This window comes from Crinia signifera, chromosome 3 (assembly GCF_055691185.1).
Source record: "Crinia signifera chromosome 3, ASM5569118v1, whole genome shotgun sequence".
NCBI lineage: Eukaryota > Metazoa > Chordata > Amphibia > Anura > Myobatrachidae > Crinia > Crinia signifera.
Genome location: NC_139219.1, coordinates 184,728,827 through 184,748,136, shown reverse-complemented (window position 1 = coordinate 184,748,136; position 19,310 = coordinate 184,728,827). Strand labels below are relative to the sequence as shown.

The 19,310-nt window shown below is 45.4% G+C and overlaps 1 protein-coding gene across 5 annotated transcripts in view; it reads left to right on the top strand.

The window, feature by feature from the left end:
• The window catches only part of ANKRD6 (ankyrin repeat domain 6), a 153,226-nt gene that overhangs the window by 106,895 nt on the left and 27,021 nt on the right, over positions 1-19,310 (top strand). For all 5 annotated transcript variants that reach the window (XM_083177055.1, XM_083177052.1, XM_083177053.1 and 2 more), the window contains exons 6-10: positions 608-706; positions 8,509-8,607; positions 9,544-9,642; positions 16,363-16,440; positions 18,012-18,116. In XM_083177055.1, the coding sequence (XP_083033181.1) occupies positions 608-706; positions 8,509-8,607; positions 9,544-9,642; positions 16,363-16,440; positions 18,012-18,116 (480 nt within the window). The remainder of the gene's footprint in view (positions 1-607; positions 707-8,508; positions 8,608-9,543; positions 9,643-16,362; positions 16,441-18,011; positions 18,117-19,310) is intronic.

The window sequence follows — 19,310 nt, the reverse complement described above, 5'->3', positions numbered from 1 at the left end:
TTGTACCTGACTAAAATGCGCATGGGTTGTATTTTAGTTGTATACTTTTGCTGGGTGTCCAAATATATTATCTTAAATACCAAAGACAACACTCATCTGGATGACTGTTTTTAATAGAGGAGCACAGTGGCATACACGTTGAGAGTGTCTTCTTCCCTGGTGACAGGAGGCTTTTGGCTATAGGAAACAATGGGGACAATATTCATGGGTGTGGTATGACTGGCCGTCAGTCTGGATTTCGACGGTCAGTATACCGACATCGGAAACCCCGACCACTGGTACTCTGACAGGGGGCTGAGTGCAAAGAATCCCCTTGCGGACTTGCTGCACTTACCACTCTGTGGGTCTCATGGTTCGCTGCGCTTGCCACAGGTTCTAGTCTCCCTCTATGGGGGTCGTGAACTCCCATGAGGGAGAATAGCCCGTCCGTCAGAATCCCGACTGTCTGTCATCTGGCTCCCAGTCTTCATACATCTGCACCAGTACTGCTGTGATTTAAATGAAATAAAGTAATGTCTTCTTTATTGTGGTTAATCTAGCATGCCTGCAATTCTGATACGTTTAACCTCTGTGTTCATTGGAGTTATTTACTTGTTCTCTCCATAAGGCAGGCAACACACCTCTCCATCTGGCGTGCCAAAATGGCCATTCCCAGAGCTGTCGTGTATTACTGCTGGCAGGGTCCCGGGCTGACTTAAAAAACCAAGTAAGTGAGCATGCCAGTGGGTAAGAAGGATAAAGAAACCCATGACATTTTCCATCCACATTCTTTGTAGAATCATTAGTAGAGTGTTTGCTTGCTAGTAGGAAAAGCCAGGAAAAAACTATTATTTCAGCCACCTGTAAGTAGTAGTTGCAGTTCATTGGACACTGATCTACGTGTTGGGCCTCGTGTGCCCTGGTCTATAGTTTACCAGAAGATATGAATACACACATTTGCATATAAGTGTGTGCTTTTATAGAACAAATTACATCTCTTACTGGGGTAAACACGTACAATAATCGTATTAACCCTAAAGGCTACTGAATAAGGTTTGAGGTACATGCCATGAAATGACATTAGTTTAGTGTTCATTCTAGCACCTGCTATATTTGAAAACCCATGCAGTTCCTCTTCCCTGCCTGGGGTGTCGCTGTCTGCTGTGGTATTTCTAGCACAGGTCTGGTTTGCATATCAGTGCTGATATACAGACCACACTGTGCTAGAAGCACTACAGCAGACAGCGACACCCCAGGCAGGGAAGAGAAACTGCATGGGTTTTCAAGATAGTGGGTGCTAGAATGAACACTATCTTTGCAAAACAAAGGGGATTAAACAATGTATGTTTTTATTATTATTATTATTATTATTATTATTTGCCTGTTTTCACTAAAACATTCGCATACATCAAATGAATTACTTAACAAAGTGTTAACCCTGTACAGTGGCGTCACTAGGGTTGGTGTCACCCGGTTTAGGAACTCATGGTGTCACCCCACCCCCCCCCCTGCCAAGTTTCTGTAAGACGGATAGCGGACGCTTGTGCGCGCCGAAGGGGCGCCGAAAAATTGGGGGCGTGGTCTGTACCATGATTGTATTGTGTACCTGCAGATTGCACATTTTAGCGAACTATACCCATTACACATGACGTAATGCCAATTACACAATCCTGCACACGTGATGCCAGTTACACATTACGCCCCACACCACAATGCCAATTACACGATACACCGCACTCTGTGATGCTAATTACACATTATGCCGCACACCTTGATACCCATTACACCCCACACTGTGATGGCAATTACCCAATGCTCCCCACACCGTAATGCCCTATACGCCCCATACAATGATGCCCATTACACCGCACAATGTGATGTCCATTAAACATATGCCCCCACAGTGCCAGAGACACATAAGCCCCCACAGTGCCAGATATTCCCCCACAGTGCCAGAGACACATAAGCCCCCACAGTGCCAAATACACATATGCCCCCACAGTTCCAGATATGCCCCCACAGTGCCAGAGACACATAAGCCCCCACAGTGCCAAATACACATATGCCCCCACAGTTCCAGATATGGCCCAACAGTGCCAGAAACACATATGCCCCACAGTGCCACACATGCCCACACAGAACCAGATATGCCTCCAGTGCCAGATATGCACACACAGTGCAATACATATACCCGACACCATGATGCCCATTACACTCACATATGCCCCCATAGATTCACATGCAGGACCACTATGTAAAGAATGTATAGCAGGCAGTCCCAGGCCTTAACAGGCAAGATGCGTGTACTATTACACTATTATACTGGAGCCCACCGTGCAGTGTCACTTCAGAAACAGGGCAACATCTTGTGTGTAAGTATGGGCACAATAGAAACCGGGTGTCAGGCTGAGCAGTGCCGAAGCCCAGACGCCGGGGGGTCAGGGGATCAGCGATCTGCAGAGCGGGAGCAGAGGCAATATAGCGCTGACACCGTACCTCCGTGTTGTGAGGGGCCGGATATCTCGGCAGCGGGCATCTCAATTCCGTGTGCGGAGTGACTGGGGTGCACTGGGATAGCTCCCCCCCCCACGTCTGTGCGCCGCCGCAGCCGCTCACAGCCTGCTGCCCTGTCCTGGCTGTCACTGAGAGTGACTGACTAAGCCAGGGCCGGGACAGAGAACACCGGCCGTCTCAGAGCTCTGGGTGTCACCCCAGAGACTGGTGACACCCAGTGCGGCCCGCACCCCCCGCACCTGGCTAGTGACGCCACTGACCCTGTACATACTCAATATTCCTGTATCTCACTACCAACCATTCCGACAGTGTGATGTATGGGTAGGAAAGGGTTAGGGTTATACACTTTGGGTACTTGTGTAATATCTGGGCACCCGATTATTTAATTGTATGCCTTAACTTAAGGCATACAATCAGATGCGATACAACGCGATTTTGCGGTAAAATCGCGTCCATCGCATCACGACCAAATCGCATGCGATGCGATCAACGCGTTTTCCATAGGATTCAATGTTAAAATGGTCCTGTTCATTTCCCCACTATCCAAGTGTGTATAGAGTTGATTTTATATAGCTGTGGCGAGCCACCGAGCCCGAAGCGTGGCGATCGGATGCGGATTACTTAAAATGTATTCCGCTTCCCCTCGCGGGGCTCGCTTCGCTCGCCACGCTATATAAAATCAACTCTATGCCCACTTAGATAGTGGGGAAATGAACAGGACCATTTTAACATTGAATCCTAAGGAAAATCGCGTTGATCGCATCGCATGCGATTTGGTTGCATGCGATGCGTTTTTTTCCGACCCGATCTCAAAACCGGGCGCCCAGTTATTACACAAGTACCACACTTTATATACTGTTGATTACAGGATTCACCATGATACCTTCCAATACAGTGCACATCTTCCCTACCAGCTACTTGCCATCACCAAATTACTCTGTGTGGTGATTTAACTAAGAAGGTGCACAGTACATCACCCCCAAACTGGCACCAAATGATGTAAATAAGCCTTATATTTACTAAAATAATACAGTAAATGCTAGCAGAATAAAACTTACAAGTAGGATTTATTTGCTAGCATATGTTCTATATGAACATAGAAAACATATATGAATAAGGAAAACATGGTCTTTTTCTATTCTGAAGTAATCAGACCGCCGTACCGTAGTATTTTGAAGACATCGTACCGCCTGCATTTCAATGGGGATGCCCATGTCATGCTGGGAGTTCCCATGGGTAATACCTGCCACTGTCCGTCCCCAGCTTGTCTCGATCCCTGTGATTGGCTCGGCAATATGCAAGTCGCTGAAGCCGTTCGCAAAGGAGACCTGCACATAAAAGACCATGGGCAGTCCCCCAACCACCATAACAGGGCCGACTTTTCCCCATTCGGAGTTGATTTAGAATTGCCCCCTCCATCTTTTGATTTGGATGATATACATCCATGGGGTAAATTTCCTTTGTGTCTTTGAGCCTGACTCGCTGCCATACCGAATGCATGCCCTCTGCTGATTGAATCCCCGCAGTAGCATGTGAGCAGTGCCAGATTAAGGTCTAAATGGGGCTGCAGCTGAAAATTATCAAGGGCCTATTATGCGCAATAATAAGGGTTGTGGCCAGCACCTAATAATGTGGGGGGCGTGACCAGTGTTCTGGTTGGGTCTGCTCATGGGTGTGTCTCTATTTGTGTAAATACTTTCAACTAATTATATATGACTGAAAAAGGTAGGGGACTGGCATAGGAAAAATACAAAGGGTTTAGTATAGGGTGGAAAATGGCAAAGAGGTTGGCATATGCAAGGGCCTGGCACAGAAAAGAGGGAAAATAGAAGTTGCAGATATACTTACCTTCCAGCAGCGGCTGCAGACTTTGGTCTGCAGTGCCGACCATGTATCGCCAGCACTGAGAGCATCGGACTATATATACGCACACTCCCTCCAACCAAAGAGTGCAATGGCATATATATACAGTATATAGCCAAAGTAGAGGTGCGGCACTCAGACTAACAAAACAGGTCGAATAATGAAGATGACTACTCCATCTGATCTGTCTCAGTTTATTAACCGTTTTCAAGTCACACACATATATATATATATATATATATATATATATATATATATATATATATACACACATATATACATGTGCACACGCAATATCTCCCCTGGCACACCGGTGTCCCAATTCTGGGTTACCTCTTTAGGGGTGAGTCCATTCTATATGGTCGCAGGAAAGTTGGCGGCACACAAAAGGTTCCAAACTTATTAAGAAAAGTGCTGGTGCAGTTTAATGCACAATATACATATTCTGCATATTACAAATTTCGACACTCACAGGATGCAGGACACCGATGTCATAAGATACTTGTCATAATGAAAATACTGAACGCCAAGACTTGGTAGACAACATATCAGCACCTTTTATGTGGTCACCTAAGTTTACCACACCATATACCCCTTATACAAATCATGCAACACAATAGTAACCCCCTTATACTGTACTTGCCTCTTACACATTATGCCACATGGAATGAGCCAGAATTCACACGACTGAGCCAAAATTCACACTGTGGCACACGGATTGAGTCAAAATTCACGTTATGCCACATGGATTGAGCCAAAATACACACTATACCAAACTGATTGAGAAAAAATGCACAATATGTAATATATAAACAGGGATATTGCGCGCCAAAGGTGCGCATTAAAAATTTACACCATCATGCCCATTGCATGTTAAGCCACACACTATAATGTCCATTACAAATTATGCCAAACACCATAATGCCTACTTAAAATTATGCTACATAAGTGCTGCTTACCTACATGCTCATTGCCAGGGGTTCCATGCTCATTGCCATGTGGGATTACATGCTCATTGCCAAGGGGAAATACATGCTCGCAGTAACTGGGGGACAGCCGCCACCTGGCAGAAGTGACAGCCATTGACAGCTGGGCAGAGAGCAGGGAGCTGCCCGGCTGTATTCAGAGCACTGCAGGTCCCGGCTATTTTAAATAATACCCCTTTCACACCAGACTATGAGTGGACTTCCAATGATTTTGGTCCTGTGAACCTGGGCCGTTTGGTTCCAGAGAAATCTGCCCTCAAACAACATGAACAGCCTTGAAATTACATTTCAGAAATAAAAAAAAATCGGTTTACCCGCAATATCTCTGGAACTAATTAACTCATATGGACCAGCCTGGTATCAGATTGACAGCCCAATGATTTGGGTTTGACTGAGCTCAACCTTGAGCTTCTGTGATGCCGGAGGGGGAACTGGCAGCTGTTGGAACGGGGTGGGGGTCCAAATAAGCTGTTATCCTATGGGGAAAACGTTCCAGACTTGCCCCTCGGTATTTCCGGTTCCTGGGGGGCTAGTGATGTGAGGCCAGGCTAATTGGAAACCCCAGCCCTCAGCTACAAATGGTGCCTATTTGGAGTAGCTCCATCAGGCCTATTGTTTTTTTTTTTTTGTTAAAACAATTTTTATTAGTTTCTTCAATATGAGATATAACATGTTTACAACATTATGATATGTATAAACATCTTCCGAATAAAACATAACTGATTATGACATGCATTCAAATTATTTCACGAACTTTTGCATTAAACATCACGTCAATCCTCCTCCGCATGACTCTTGTTTTTCCTGTCTACTGCGCTGAGCAAAGAGTATCTGAGAGAATAGTAGTGGGAAAAGAGCGCTTGAAGGGATGTATATATCTATTGAGTTAATGAGGTATGAATTTGATAAATTAGGGGGGGGATGGGGGAGGGAAGAATGTATAAATATATAATTATAATAGAGTGGTACCTGTGAAAAAACTTGTGGGTTAGTAAATAATGTTTACACCCTTTTGGGGAAAAATTATATTGTGAGGAGAGGTCCAGTACTACTGTCCCTAGCTTACCCTACGATCCAGTGCTTGCAGAACGGCAGTTTCTGATGTTAATTATGCCATATTCAACCGCTGTGGCCGGAGAGATCGTCAGCCTTGCTGGAGATGGAATACCTGCCGGTGAGAGGACCGTGGTCGTTGCGGGATGGTATGGCGTCCTGTGCACGATGTTGTTTGCACAGGACACTGCTTGCTGCCGTTCTGGTCCGGTTTGAGTTGATTCGCCGCGTGATGCGGTTACCGGAAGTGGCGGAAGTGACCGGAGATGTTCCGGAAGCCAGCGCCAAGCGCTATGAGGATCGTGGACAAAGTCTTGACGAAATGTTACCACTTTCACTAAATATTCTGTGTGATATATATATATATATATATATATATATATCCATCTTAACAAAGACAATTCACTCACATATAGCACTACAAATTCTAAAACTATAATTACTCCCCCCCTCCCATTTCCAGGACTCGATGCGCGCTAACCACCGGATAATGACCATGTGGTGCCTTCGAATATCTTCATTACATGTTTTTGTGCATCTCCCTCCAACGAATTTATATAAATTCACCATTTTGCATGAAATTTTTTAACGCCATCCTCCACCATGGGCAGAGTGGCTCTCCTATCAAAGTACATTGTTTGCGTCAAAGCCGCTCTGACTTCTTGTAAGAAGGGCGGGGATGAGGTGGTCCAATAACGTAATATAATTTTTTTTGCAATTGTTACAGTTAAGGTTAGGAATAGGAACAATTCAGTTTTCTGTCCATGTATATTCCAATTGGAGAAATTTGCACACAACATGGCTAGAGGATCTTGGGTGCCGGACGGGTTCCCGACAATCGGGATCCCGACAGTCATTTACCCGACGTCGGGATCCCAACTGTCAAAATGCCGACAGCCGGGTGCCTGACGGACACCCGCTATTTTCCCTCGTGGGGGTCCGCGACCCCCATAGAGGGAGAATAGAATAGGTGGCTCGCGTAGCGAGCCACCGTGCCCGCAGTGTGGCGAGCGCAGCGAGCCCGCAAGGGGCTTTTTTGCGCTCGCCATGCTGTCTGACTCCGGCCAGTCGGGATCCCGACGTCGGGATAATGACTGTCGGGATCCCGACTGTCGGAGTCCCATACCACACCCGAGGATCTTTACTAAGGTTCATCAGGCCCATTGTTAATCTGGCCCTGCATGCGAGTGGATTTGTACGCTTACACATTCACTCGCATGCAGACACACAGAGGACAAATCATCCGATGGTCGCTCACCATCTAATCACTTTTCCTCCCTTCCTGGATAAAAGTAAGTCTATACTGGATAGAGGTGGGCAAAATGGGGGCCCCATGCAGGCATGAACGCGCCTGCGTTTGCAGGGGTATACCCAGACTTTGTAATAACATCCACTTATTAAGTTTAACCCATACGGTTTTCTGTTTTCAGCACGATTACAAAAGTACCCTTGTCTGTACATTACAAAGGTTCATGCAATAGATTTCCTACCATAAATTAGGTAGTCTGCTGTAGTTGTGGTAAGTCAAAGGGCCAGATGTATCAAGCTTCAAAAAGTGATAAAGTGGAGTGTGATAATCATCCAGCCAATCAGCTCCTAGCTGTCATTTTTTTATTGGCAAATCACGATACAGTATAGACATAACTCCATAATATAGAAGCATAAAAGTACACACAAAAATTGGAAGAGTCATTTGCGGTGAAATAGAGAACGTGATCCATTTTAACTATTTTATAGAGAGATGAGAAAAAATTGTGAGAAGAGAATAAGATAAAAAAGAAAAGGAGGCCAAGAGGTAGAAAAGGAAGAGGATGGAAAATGAAGGTAGGAAGAGAGGAAGAAAGGAAAAGGGAAGGGTGAATCCTCGATGGAGTATGATAATAATGGTAATAGAGTAGGGGTCAGTCTGCGCGGCTCAAGATCATATCATATAGTGAAAGGGGAGGTGATCTGTTGGAGGGAGATCCAAGGACTACCTGTCATTTTTCAAACCCAGCCTGTAACATGACTCTTTGGAGCTGATTGACTTATTTTATCCTATGTTGATAAAGCAGACGTACAGTATAATGTATACCTGTGAGGCAACTCTTCTGATTTATATTATGGTTTGCAGGCAGGAGATACCTGTTTACATGTGGCAGCTCGCTACAATCACCTCTCTGTCATCAGGATTCTACTCAGCGCATTCTGTTCTGTTAATGAGAAGAACCAGGTCAGTGGATCAATCCTTTAGCTCTGTGTATCTTGCACTACTCTGTCCATTACTGTATATACTGTATTCGGCCCCGTTCCGATGATGGGGGTCTGCACAAGTGCATAATTGTGCATGTACAGACCTCGGCACCGAACGGCTTTGGCAAGTTACACACTCTCCAGGCCGGTCGTTGCCGGGAAGGAGGGCCGGGTGTGGGAACAGCGCTGGACCATGGGAATGCCCAGTGTATTATGGTTAGCACCAGAGGCAGAACTCTGGGAGGCAATGGAGTCATCTGCCGCCGGGCTCCTGCTCCCAAGGTGGCACCTCTCCTCCACAGCAAGTTTGAATCCATTAATTAAAGGCCATTAATATTGTTTCTGTGGCTGACTCCCTCTCCTAATATTTTTGCACGTGTCACACCCTGTATTAGAACCCATAACCTGTCTTACGGGAGACAATCCCCCTTACGGAGAATGCTATTTGGGGGGCATCAATATATATGTCTTGCCTCCGAGCAACTGGGGCGAACTTACGCCACTGGTTAGCACCATCTCCTTCTTTGTCAATTTGCGGAGGAAAATAAAGTCAGTTTCGACTGACTTTTATTTCCGAAGGCAGGCAAAATCATTCGATGGTTGGCGACCATCAAATGATTTCTCCTGCTAGCGGACGCATGAGAGTGGATGTGTTATCGAACACATCCCTTGTGTGTGGGGGGGGGCACATTTCAGTGGTCAGTAAGCAGTGTTTTTCGCTGCTTACCGAGCCAACATGAATCGCCCCCATAGTCTCTTTGGTTTTTGACACTTTAAAGCAGTGCACTTGCATCCAGGCTCCGATAGCTAACAACTAGCTAGATTTTGGGTTCTATATAAGTGTATCCAGTGACATGTACAGTCTTCAGAAAAGTAACATTGTAAATGGATTTTGTTTTATCTGGGTAATCCACAGGCTGGTGATACGCCTCTCCATGTCGCTGCTGCTCTCAATCATAGGAAGGTTATTAAAGCCCTCTTAGAAGCAGGCGCTGATGCTACACTTCTTAATCATGTAAGTGTGTCTTGCTGATGCTATGTAAGTATACATTATGGTTCCCAGAAAAAAAAACATGCGCCTCAGCTGTAAGTGTAGTATAAGTTATTTTTGTCATATATTTATGTTTGTTACTTCAAAATAAACCTAAGCACATTTATTCTTTAATATTTACAACTAAATTTACTAAATGGCAGGTTCTAAATCCCGGCAGTTCTAAACCCCAATTTAGAATAGAGTATAATTGAATATCTAAGTGCCACTGATGTTGTAGGACCCCCCCCCCCCCCCTTTTTACCATACCCAATTAATAACCAGTCCCCATGGGCGGATTGGCCTGCCGGGAAACCGGGCAACTTCCCGGTGGGCCGGCCCATATGAGTCAAAAACCGACTGCTCTCACCCCTGCTAGGCCGCAGACCACGCAACCGCGATCTCAGCGGTTATCGGCCACAGCTGCAATGTTTTGCCCAAAACAAACATGGCTGCTGAAGGGCTTCTGCACACACAGCTCCTCCCGCGGTTCTTTGCTGGTGTGTGTGCTGTGTTTTGAGTTATCCCTAGCAGGCAGCGCTTCAGAAGTTTTTCGCGCGGCTGGGGATCCTATTCAACGCGGCATGGGATGCGCTGGCAAAGCAGCATATGCAGGTGGCACAGTCTGATGCAGCACTGAGGTCTGAGGTACATTATGTCATGAAGGAAAGTGTCCGGAGGAACAGCCATCGCCCCGGTGCACTGCAGCCAGAACTAGCCCTGCTCCTGCTGGACAAACACGGAGGAGGGGATAAGTAGCCGGTGAAGGCATTGCTATATGAAAAGGGGCTTTGCAGCAGTGGCTGGCTGGGCAGGGTGCCGCCTGCCCCCCAGGCTGCAGTCATTTGAATGTTTTTTTGTGCCACATGTCTGGCGGCACAGAGACCGGCAGATCTGAATCCACTTCTTCTGTGCTATAAGTTTCTTCCGTCTGTCTCCCAGCTGCCAATTACATATATCTGCCCTGCATCCTGCAGCCAGGGGAAAAAAAACGATTATATTTGCAGGAGAGCTGCTGCTTTGCACTTCCTGCGTGTCACTGTGCTGCAAAGCTGCTGCTTTTCTGTCCTTCTCTCTACGTGTCTCTATTTGGGTCCAGTCTCCTCCCCCTGATAACAGCTTTACAGCTCTTGTGTGTCCCATAGATAAATTTAACTTTGACAAAGGTACCAGCCCCCTCATTAGTGTCAGATTGGCAGACAGGTCCCCAAAAGATCGGAGAGGGATGCAGGGACCTGGCATCCATTTACAGTAGAGATGTATGGCTTCCTGCATCTCTAAACGTCAGCAACATCGCAGCGCTGTCTCTGTAATAGAGATGGGACACTGGGAGGAGACACCCGGAGACCAGAGGAGCCAACAAGCACACAGGGAAATAAGGTTAGTTATTTTGCCACTGAGGTTTTCAGAGAAAAGGGGGGTTGGGGATTACAGATGGGAGAGGGTGCTGTTTGGAGGGGACTCAGGAGATGGGCAGTGTTGCAGTGTTTGTAGCAGTGATTTGATTCTTGTGTTATGACACAACCCATTTACAAATCATTTACCGCAGACAACATTGCTTTCCTCTACAGTCTATGCATCCATGTGACCCCCCCCCCCCCTGCAACCTAACCATCCATGTCAGTACCTAAGCCCCCCCCCTCCCCGCAGCCTAAATCCCCCTGCTAGTACCTAACCCTAACTTCCCCCCTGCAGCCTAATCCTCTCTGCTAGTGCCTAACCTTCACCCTTATACCCTACCATCTAAGCCTAACCCCCCCCCCCCCCAGCCTGCTGCCTAACACTTATTCCACTTCTAAGTGCCTAACCCTCTCTACCCACTACCCTGCAGCCTAACCTCCTTCCTTATTCAGTCGATCACTAACCACCTTCACCAGCAGCCTAATCCTAACACCCCCTGAACTAAACCTAACGCTCCCCACATATTTTCTTTTGGGATACTGGCAATTGGGGTTCCACTGCCGGCATCCTCAGAGATGTCAGCACATGGGCATTATTATCTGCCAGTATGTGCATTGTCGCAGGCAGTGGCTGACTAGGAAAGCAGAGGAGGCCTGTGAGCTATGAATCATGTTTTATTTTTATTGCTCTGGTGACAACATGATGAGGTTCTTTGAATGCAATGCTGGCTCTCAAGTCACTCCCAATAAATGGCCGATATCCACCCCCACATGCCTGTCAATCACCTTGCATACGGCCAGCGATTAGAAAAAGTTGCAGAAGTTGCAGCCATGCTTTCAGATCTGAATCGGACCCATAGTAACATGCTTTGAAATGTTGGCAATCTTGCTCTGTTTCATTTTGAGCGCCGCCATCACCAGTTTGTTATGCAGGCTCCAACCCCGTTGGCTATGGAGGGCACCGATTTTCAAGCACTATTGCTGTATAAGGATTGGAGGGTGAGTGCCACAGCCACCATTATATATATATATATATATATATATATATATATATTTGTAGCAGATGTCCGGCACTCGCACTGACAGTTTTCAATTGCTCCCGGTAGCCTTGCCAAATAATAATCAATACAATCCACAGTGCTCCAACAGGAGCTGCGGCCGGTACTCAGAGACTTGCAGAAATGATTAGAGTCAACACTAGAAGTTGACTCTAGTGTTGACTCTAATCATTTCTGCAAGTCTCTCTGAGTACCGGCCGCAGCTCCTGTTGGAGCACTGTGGATTTTATATATATATATATATATATATATATATATATATATATATATATATATATATATATATATATATATATATATATATATATATAATATATACATATATATATATATATACAAAGGAGGGTGCAGTACTCCCCTCTGTAGGCGGTGGAAAGTGGATGCTCACTGAGGTAGGAGGGGTGTTGCTGCCAAAACCAGTTTGATTTTGCAGTGTAAATGATTGCCGCTTAAAAAAAACTGGAGATTTCTTCCCAAATCTCTCACTTTCTGAATCTCTCATCCTATTAAATCTCACCCGTAGTTTCACAACAGCTGGAGGGCCATAGTTTGGACATGCCTGGCATAGGGGGTTATTCTGGTTCACGCCTTGGCAAATTGCTTCTCAAGTGGACAAAACCATGTGCACTGCAGGTGGGTCAGATGTAACTTGTGCAGAGAGAGTTAGATTTGGGTGGGGTTTTACTTCAAAGTGAGATCTATGTTGCAGTGTAAAAAATAAAGCAGTCAGTATTTACCCTGCACAGAAACAAAATAACTCACCCAAATCTAATTCTCTCTGCACATGTTACATCTGCCCCACTGCAGTTATGTCAACTGATGGTTATGTCCATCTAAGAAGGAATTTTCCAGAAGGAGTGAATCCAACAACCCCCATAGTTTTGCATTGTGCGTGATTGCTCCTTTAAAAAAAAAGTTTGAGTTCTGCCGGCAATTTGCATGGTTGCCGAACTTGGGCGGCATTACACCCCACCGAGAGTGAGATAGCGTGTTAGAGAAAGAAAGAGAAAGAGAGTAAGAGCAGAAGTGTGGGGAAAGGAGATAGAGGAGAAAGATAGAGACTAGGGGCAGAGTAGGGATGGCCATCGTTGCCATTGCCATCAATGGTTGCCATCGATGGCAATTCTGCAACTGACCATCGATAGTGCTAAACTATGCAATGGATGACCATTGTTATTTTTACACATCGATGGTCATCCATTGTGTTTGATTGATTGGCTCAGAGTGGGGGTGGATATAGTGTGAGTTTCATATAGTGTAGGATACAGTGCAGTTTGTATAAAGTTTGGATCGGATACAATGTGGGATACAGTGCTGTCTGGATACAATGCAGGATGGATAGAGTCAGGGCCGGACTGGCACTTCTGGCAAATGCCAGAAGGGCTGATGGGCAGGTGGGCCGAATTTGAGTCCTGCTGGACTCTCTGCCGTTCAGCAGCGCTGGCCGCGGCTTAGGGTACATGGCTGCGGCTCAGGGAACATGGCCGCCGGCCTCCTGCACTGAGGACCTGTCTAGACAGTGCTGGAGGCTGCTACAGAGGGCATGGCTGTGGGCGGACGAGGGGGCCATAGGAGGAACCAGGAAGCAGCGCATCCAGCCTGCCTGTGCCAAATGCCGATCCTCACACAGATCCATCGGTCCATCGGAATGTGCGGATCGAGTGCCGGAGAAATTGGAGCACCCGCTGCCCCCGGCCTGAGGGAGCTGCTGCAGCGTGGGGCTTAGCCTGGCAACAGTGGTGCTGCTGGGATGGCCGGACATCCGGAGGCAGTGACACGGTAATCATGTCGGAGGGTGGTGGTGGACAATGCCTGGACTATACAGGACTGAGGAGTCAGGACACCACAGGCTTCTCCCAGAGAACTTCTCTGAGAGAAGCCTGTGGTGTCCTGACTCCTCAGTCCTGTTATTATGCAGGGGGAGCAGCCTGTGGTGTCGTTATTGTGCAGGGGAAGCAGCCTGCGGTTATTGTGCAGGGGGAGCAGCCTGTGGTTATTGTGCAGGGGGGGCAGCCTGTGGTGTTCTGTTATTGTGCAGTGGTGCAGTCTGTAGTTTCCTGTTATTATACAGGTGGAGTAGCATGTGGAGTCCTGTTATTATACAAGGGGTGCAGTCTGTGGCGTCCAGATTGTGTCATATTCTGTAATGGGCATTACGGTGTGTTCCATAATGTGTAATGGGCATTACGGTGTGTTCCATAATATGTAATGGGCATTAATGCCTTCTTTCTTCTGATGCCACGCCTCCTTTCCATGAGACCACGCCTACTGCACATAGGCATGTGTGCTCAAAATGCCAGGGCTGATTTCTGGTCCCAGTCCAGCCCTGCCAGTCCCCAACCTCTGAGCCTGGTCTGTATTGGAAACTATGGGGAAACATTGGTGCCCCTATTTCCCCATTTCCAGCACTAGGCCAAACCAGCTAGGGGTATTTTTCTTTAGCAGGAAGACACACAGTGTGAGGTCCCCCTGGCATATTTAGCCAGTTCACCCCGCTGCTAAATAGTATCCACCATGGGGGGGGGGGGGTGTTCATTTAGAAATCGATGGGGATCAACAGTAGCTTAAGTTTAATAACCAAACCAACTCTTAGGAAATCCTAATTTAAAACAAAACCAATGGTGGTTACCGTCTGGTTTTAAATGAATGAAACCAAACCCACTTAGTAAATTTTGCCCTGAGTATAGAACTATACAGTATATAAACAACAAATTTAATAATAAAGCCTAATTGCCAATTGTCATGGCTTTTTGTATTGTATATTAATATTTATGTATGCAATCTCATCTAGGGCCAGTTGCACTAAGCGTGATAAACAGCCAGCCAATCAGCTCCTACCTGCCATGTCAAAGACTGTGTTTGAAAAATGTCAGACAGGAGCTGATTGGTTGTTTATATAAGTCCCATACACACTATGCTAATTTAAATGATATATATATATATATATATAGATAGATAGATAGATAGATAGATAGAGAGAATAGGGTGGTATTAGTGCTAACAAGTCCCCTGCTGATCTATAAAGTCCAATATACACAGTTCTGTGTTCTTAGCGTAAGCACAATCCCTGTTATTCAGGGCGGCAGCTCCTCTCCGGCAGGTTTCTGTCCTTGGAAACCTCGTAAATGTAAATCTAGAAAAAGGAACGAGATGGGTGCCGTTTAGTGCAGTATGTTAATAGTTTGGCAAGAGGGCACCCCAACACTTAAAGGAGTACCGTTATCAGTGGTGTCCAACCACTCTTCAAGTATAAGGTTTCTCTGGCTTATCAGGAACACTTTGAATACTCCCCACTTTTCTCCCAGGTGTTTATCACCGATGGTACAATGTTTGAATTAAAAAAGAAGTTTGCTTATCTGGTGTATGCTTCAGAAAGCATCAGCCCAGGCAGTCATCTGTCACAAATGGTAGAGTCCCCTCAACGCATTTCATCCGTGCCCTTAAGACTGAACTTCCTTTATAATATTGCTAAGTGTGTATGCTCAATTTCAACTCATGTTGAATTAGGCTCCTCATTCACAATTGCATACGCACCTCTACTGCTGCTGGCTGTAGCAGTGCCATGTTTTTGTACGCTAGGACTCACAGCTGACGTCGGATACTCTCCATAAAAACACCACGTTAACACCCCCAAACCATCACTTCCTGTCAATCTCTTTTTGGGGGCATCATTATTGTGTGTGTATGCCACATCACTTTGCCGCATGTCCAATACAAATGTAGCACGTGAGCGGTCTGATAATAATAGCTTAGTTCATGTAGAACATCGACTTTGCGTGCATCTCTGAATCAGGCCCTAAGACTCACAAGCAGAACTTGCTGATTAAAATTATATATGTTATGCTTATATTCTGTCTGTGTGTGACTGTGCCTGTATCTGTATACAAAATGCTATGTGTATTCCAGGAAAATCAATGTAGCACAGCATTTTGAATGCAGATAGAGCTGCTGTCGCACATAGAATGTAGGCTTGCTGCATATCATTTTAAACAGCAAGGTGTGCTTGTGTGTTTAATTCACACAGTGATTTAAGATGCATTTTAATGAAAACCCATTGGGCCTAATTCAGTAAGAGTTCAAGCGCTAGTACGTGGGGGGCCGCCAGCACAGGGCAAGGTAGTCCCACATGCCAGGTCAAATCACATGCCTACAAAAATAATTAAAATGTTTTTTATTCAGTACCTCATTAATAGGCTTTTTAAATGTTCTGTTAGTTAAACAACTTCTATATTGTATTTTGTGTTTAGGCTGGTCAGATTGCTCTGGACACTGCAAGGCACCATAATAATTCAGATGTTGCTCTACTTCTCACTAAGGCACCACAGGTACAGTATTCATGGCATCACTGAGAGCTCCATTATAATGGCAAAAATCTGTACCTAGTGGGCAATTCTGGAACAAGATTTACTTTCTTGTAGGGATGGCCATCGCTGGTTTATGGCTGATGTTAAATGGTTTTGCCATTGATGGGGGAGAACCAGATGTATTCCTCCCATCGATGGCATAGCATAACTGAATGTTCTCATTTACAAGGAGATGGAACATGAAGCATAGCTCAGCCCCAAAACCCTCAAAGCTAACACCCATTCCCCTATTGGTTTGTGATTGGCCAATGGGCCAGTCAATAAAAGATCAGGGATGACCATCAGGCCGTGAAACCATTGATGGTCATAAATTTCTGGTAACCATTGATGGTCACTTCTCATATTACCATCAATGGTAACCATCGATAGTAGCTGCACCAATGGTCACCCCTACCTTCTTTTACAGATTTCTGTACTTGCAAATGCATACCGCTTCCTGTAGGTATCTGCTCAGGTTTTATAGGATGTTATCATGTACACTACAATCATCCCCCTCACCATGCATAATTGAAGATTTTGTACCTTTATCTTGTCCTCCACAAATGATTATTTCACTGTATTGTACATCATGAAAGTAGAGGCTGCTCCATGCAGCTGTTTATTTCCCATGAGTACTTTAAAATGGCAGTGGATTTGGAATGAAAGCAAATCAAACAAGTTGTCCACAGCTGTGATAAGAACCAGTTAAGCCCCCCAAAAAATTCTGTTTGAGCCTCCCTCAGGCTCGAACAGAAAGCCATGGTAAGTGGCTTATCATGGGCTGTAATTGAATAGCCCTGGAAGTCCAATTAGTCATTAATTACCAAGGAAAATTGGATCTGGCCCACAGTCTGTATTCTATGGTGATTTATTATTGGATGGTGATGTCTTACCACCTTAGCTATTCATAGATAGAGAAAGTTAGACAGCTGTATAGGCTGTGTGACTGCTTCATGATAGTGGTCTGGCATCATCATGTGATAATATGGTTGTACACAAAGGTATTATGAATCCCTTTGCACTATGTCTGCCACTGCTGTGACTGGTGAAACTTGAAGACAATGTGCATATTTAAAGTATATGAGGGTATATATATATATATATATATATATATATATATATATATATATATATATATATATATATGGTCCAGCACACCTCAGCATGTCACATGCAGTAAAATCATTTAATGAAGCAAATAAGCAGTACAGGGTTTCATTATACTTAGCATCCGTGGCAGTAGCTGAAGACAGCAGTATAATTTTATATCCACAGGGCTATGCCTGTGGATATAAAATTATACTGCTGTCTTCAGCTACTGCCACGGATGCTAAGTATAATGAAACCCTGTACTGCTTATTTGCTTCATTAAATGATTTTACTGCATGTGACATGCTGAGGTGTGCTGGACCTGTCTGTCTCTAGATTGGACTGTTCTATCTGGGGATTGATATACAATATTGATTTATCGTCCTGGCACCCTGATTGATACCTCTACTAGGAGTGTGCGTTTCTTCCCTACACCCTATATATATATATATATATTTCTGCAGATTTTGCGTTTTAGTCGTGGGAGAAGCTTGAGGAAGAAACGGGAAAAGCTTAAAGAGGAGAGAAGAACTCAGTCAGTGCCAAGAGAAGACATTGCAGACAGTAAAGTATGCATTTTAATCTAATCTTCTTTGACCCTTATGTATCCCATACACCAGGGCTGGGCAACACCGGCCCTCCAGATGTTGATGAACTACACATCCCAGCATGCCTTGCATCAGTTTCAGCATGGCCACATAGCATAACTAATGCAAAGCATCCTGGGATGTGTAGTTCATTAACATCTGGAGGGCCGGTGTTGCCCAGCCCTGCCATACACATATGAGATATTGTATACAATCATTAGATTTCAACCACATCTGTTCGATAAATTGCATGATTGTAAGCACATTTTATTGCCATGTGACGCGATGCTCGGGCCCGCCACTCAAATATTTCGTCGATAGATATTATGTGCTGCACATAATATTTATAGAATTGCATGAGCGATCACATGTGGTTTTAAACAACATGTGATCACTCGCAATGCGATCGGCGGGCAGTGGTGTAGTCGAGCAAGAGCTCTGGCGGCGGTGTAGTGGAGTGGGCGGCAGGAGGGCTGCGTGAGGCAGTAGTCAGCGGTGGGTGGCAGCATTTGAAACAACATTTTAAAAGACTGGGTGGCCTTCTGCTTGGCTGAGAGAAAACTCCCTCAGCCAATCAGCCGCCACCTGAATGTGAGGCCTCTGATTGGCTGAGAGCTCTCTCATCCCAGCCCAGTGTTTTGAAATGTTTTTTCAAATTCTGTCGGCCACCACTGAGGACCACTGCATGCCAGCCCTTCTGTCGCCCTCTCCACTACGCCGTCTCCTGCCACCAACCCTGTAGCATGTGACATTGGGTGCTGGAAAAAAAGCACTTGGGCACCATAAGATACGATGTCTCATCACATCTGATCACACAAATGTATGGGCACCATTAATAGTCACATCTCATGTTCTATGAAGATATGAAACTGAAGGTTCTACAATAAACCTTTTTTTTTTCCTGTGCAGTGCCACTTTAATGTGCTGGTGATGTTTTTAGTTAAGATTGGATTCTTAATTGCTGCTACGCAGTTTAACTGCCTCTTTGCTCTGATTCACGCTTCCGCCCATACTACTGTAGTTGTGTGTGGCGGTAAAGAAAAAATACTTTGAGGTTTGCCAGTGTATTAAGGTTTAGTGGATTCGCTCTCCTTCTCATCATGTGATCTGTAGTAGGCCACTTGCTCTGACCAAGAAATGTCTACACCTCCTGCATGGGTGGGTTCTGTCCTTGGG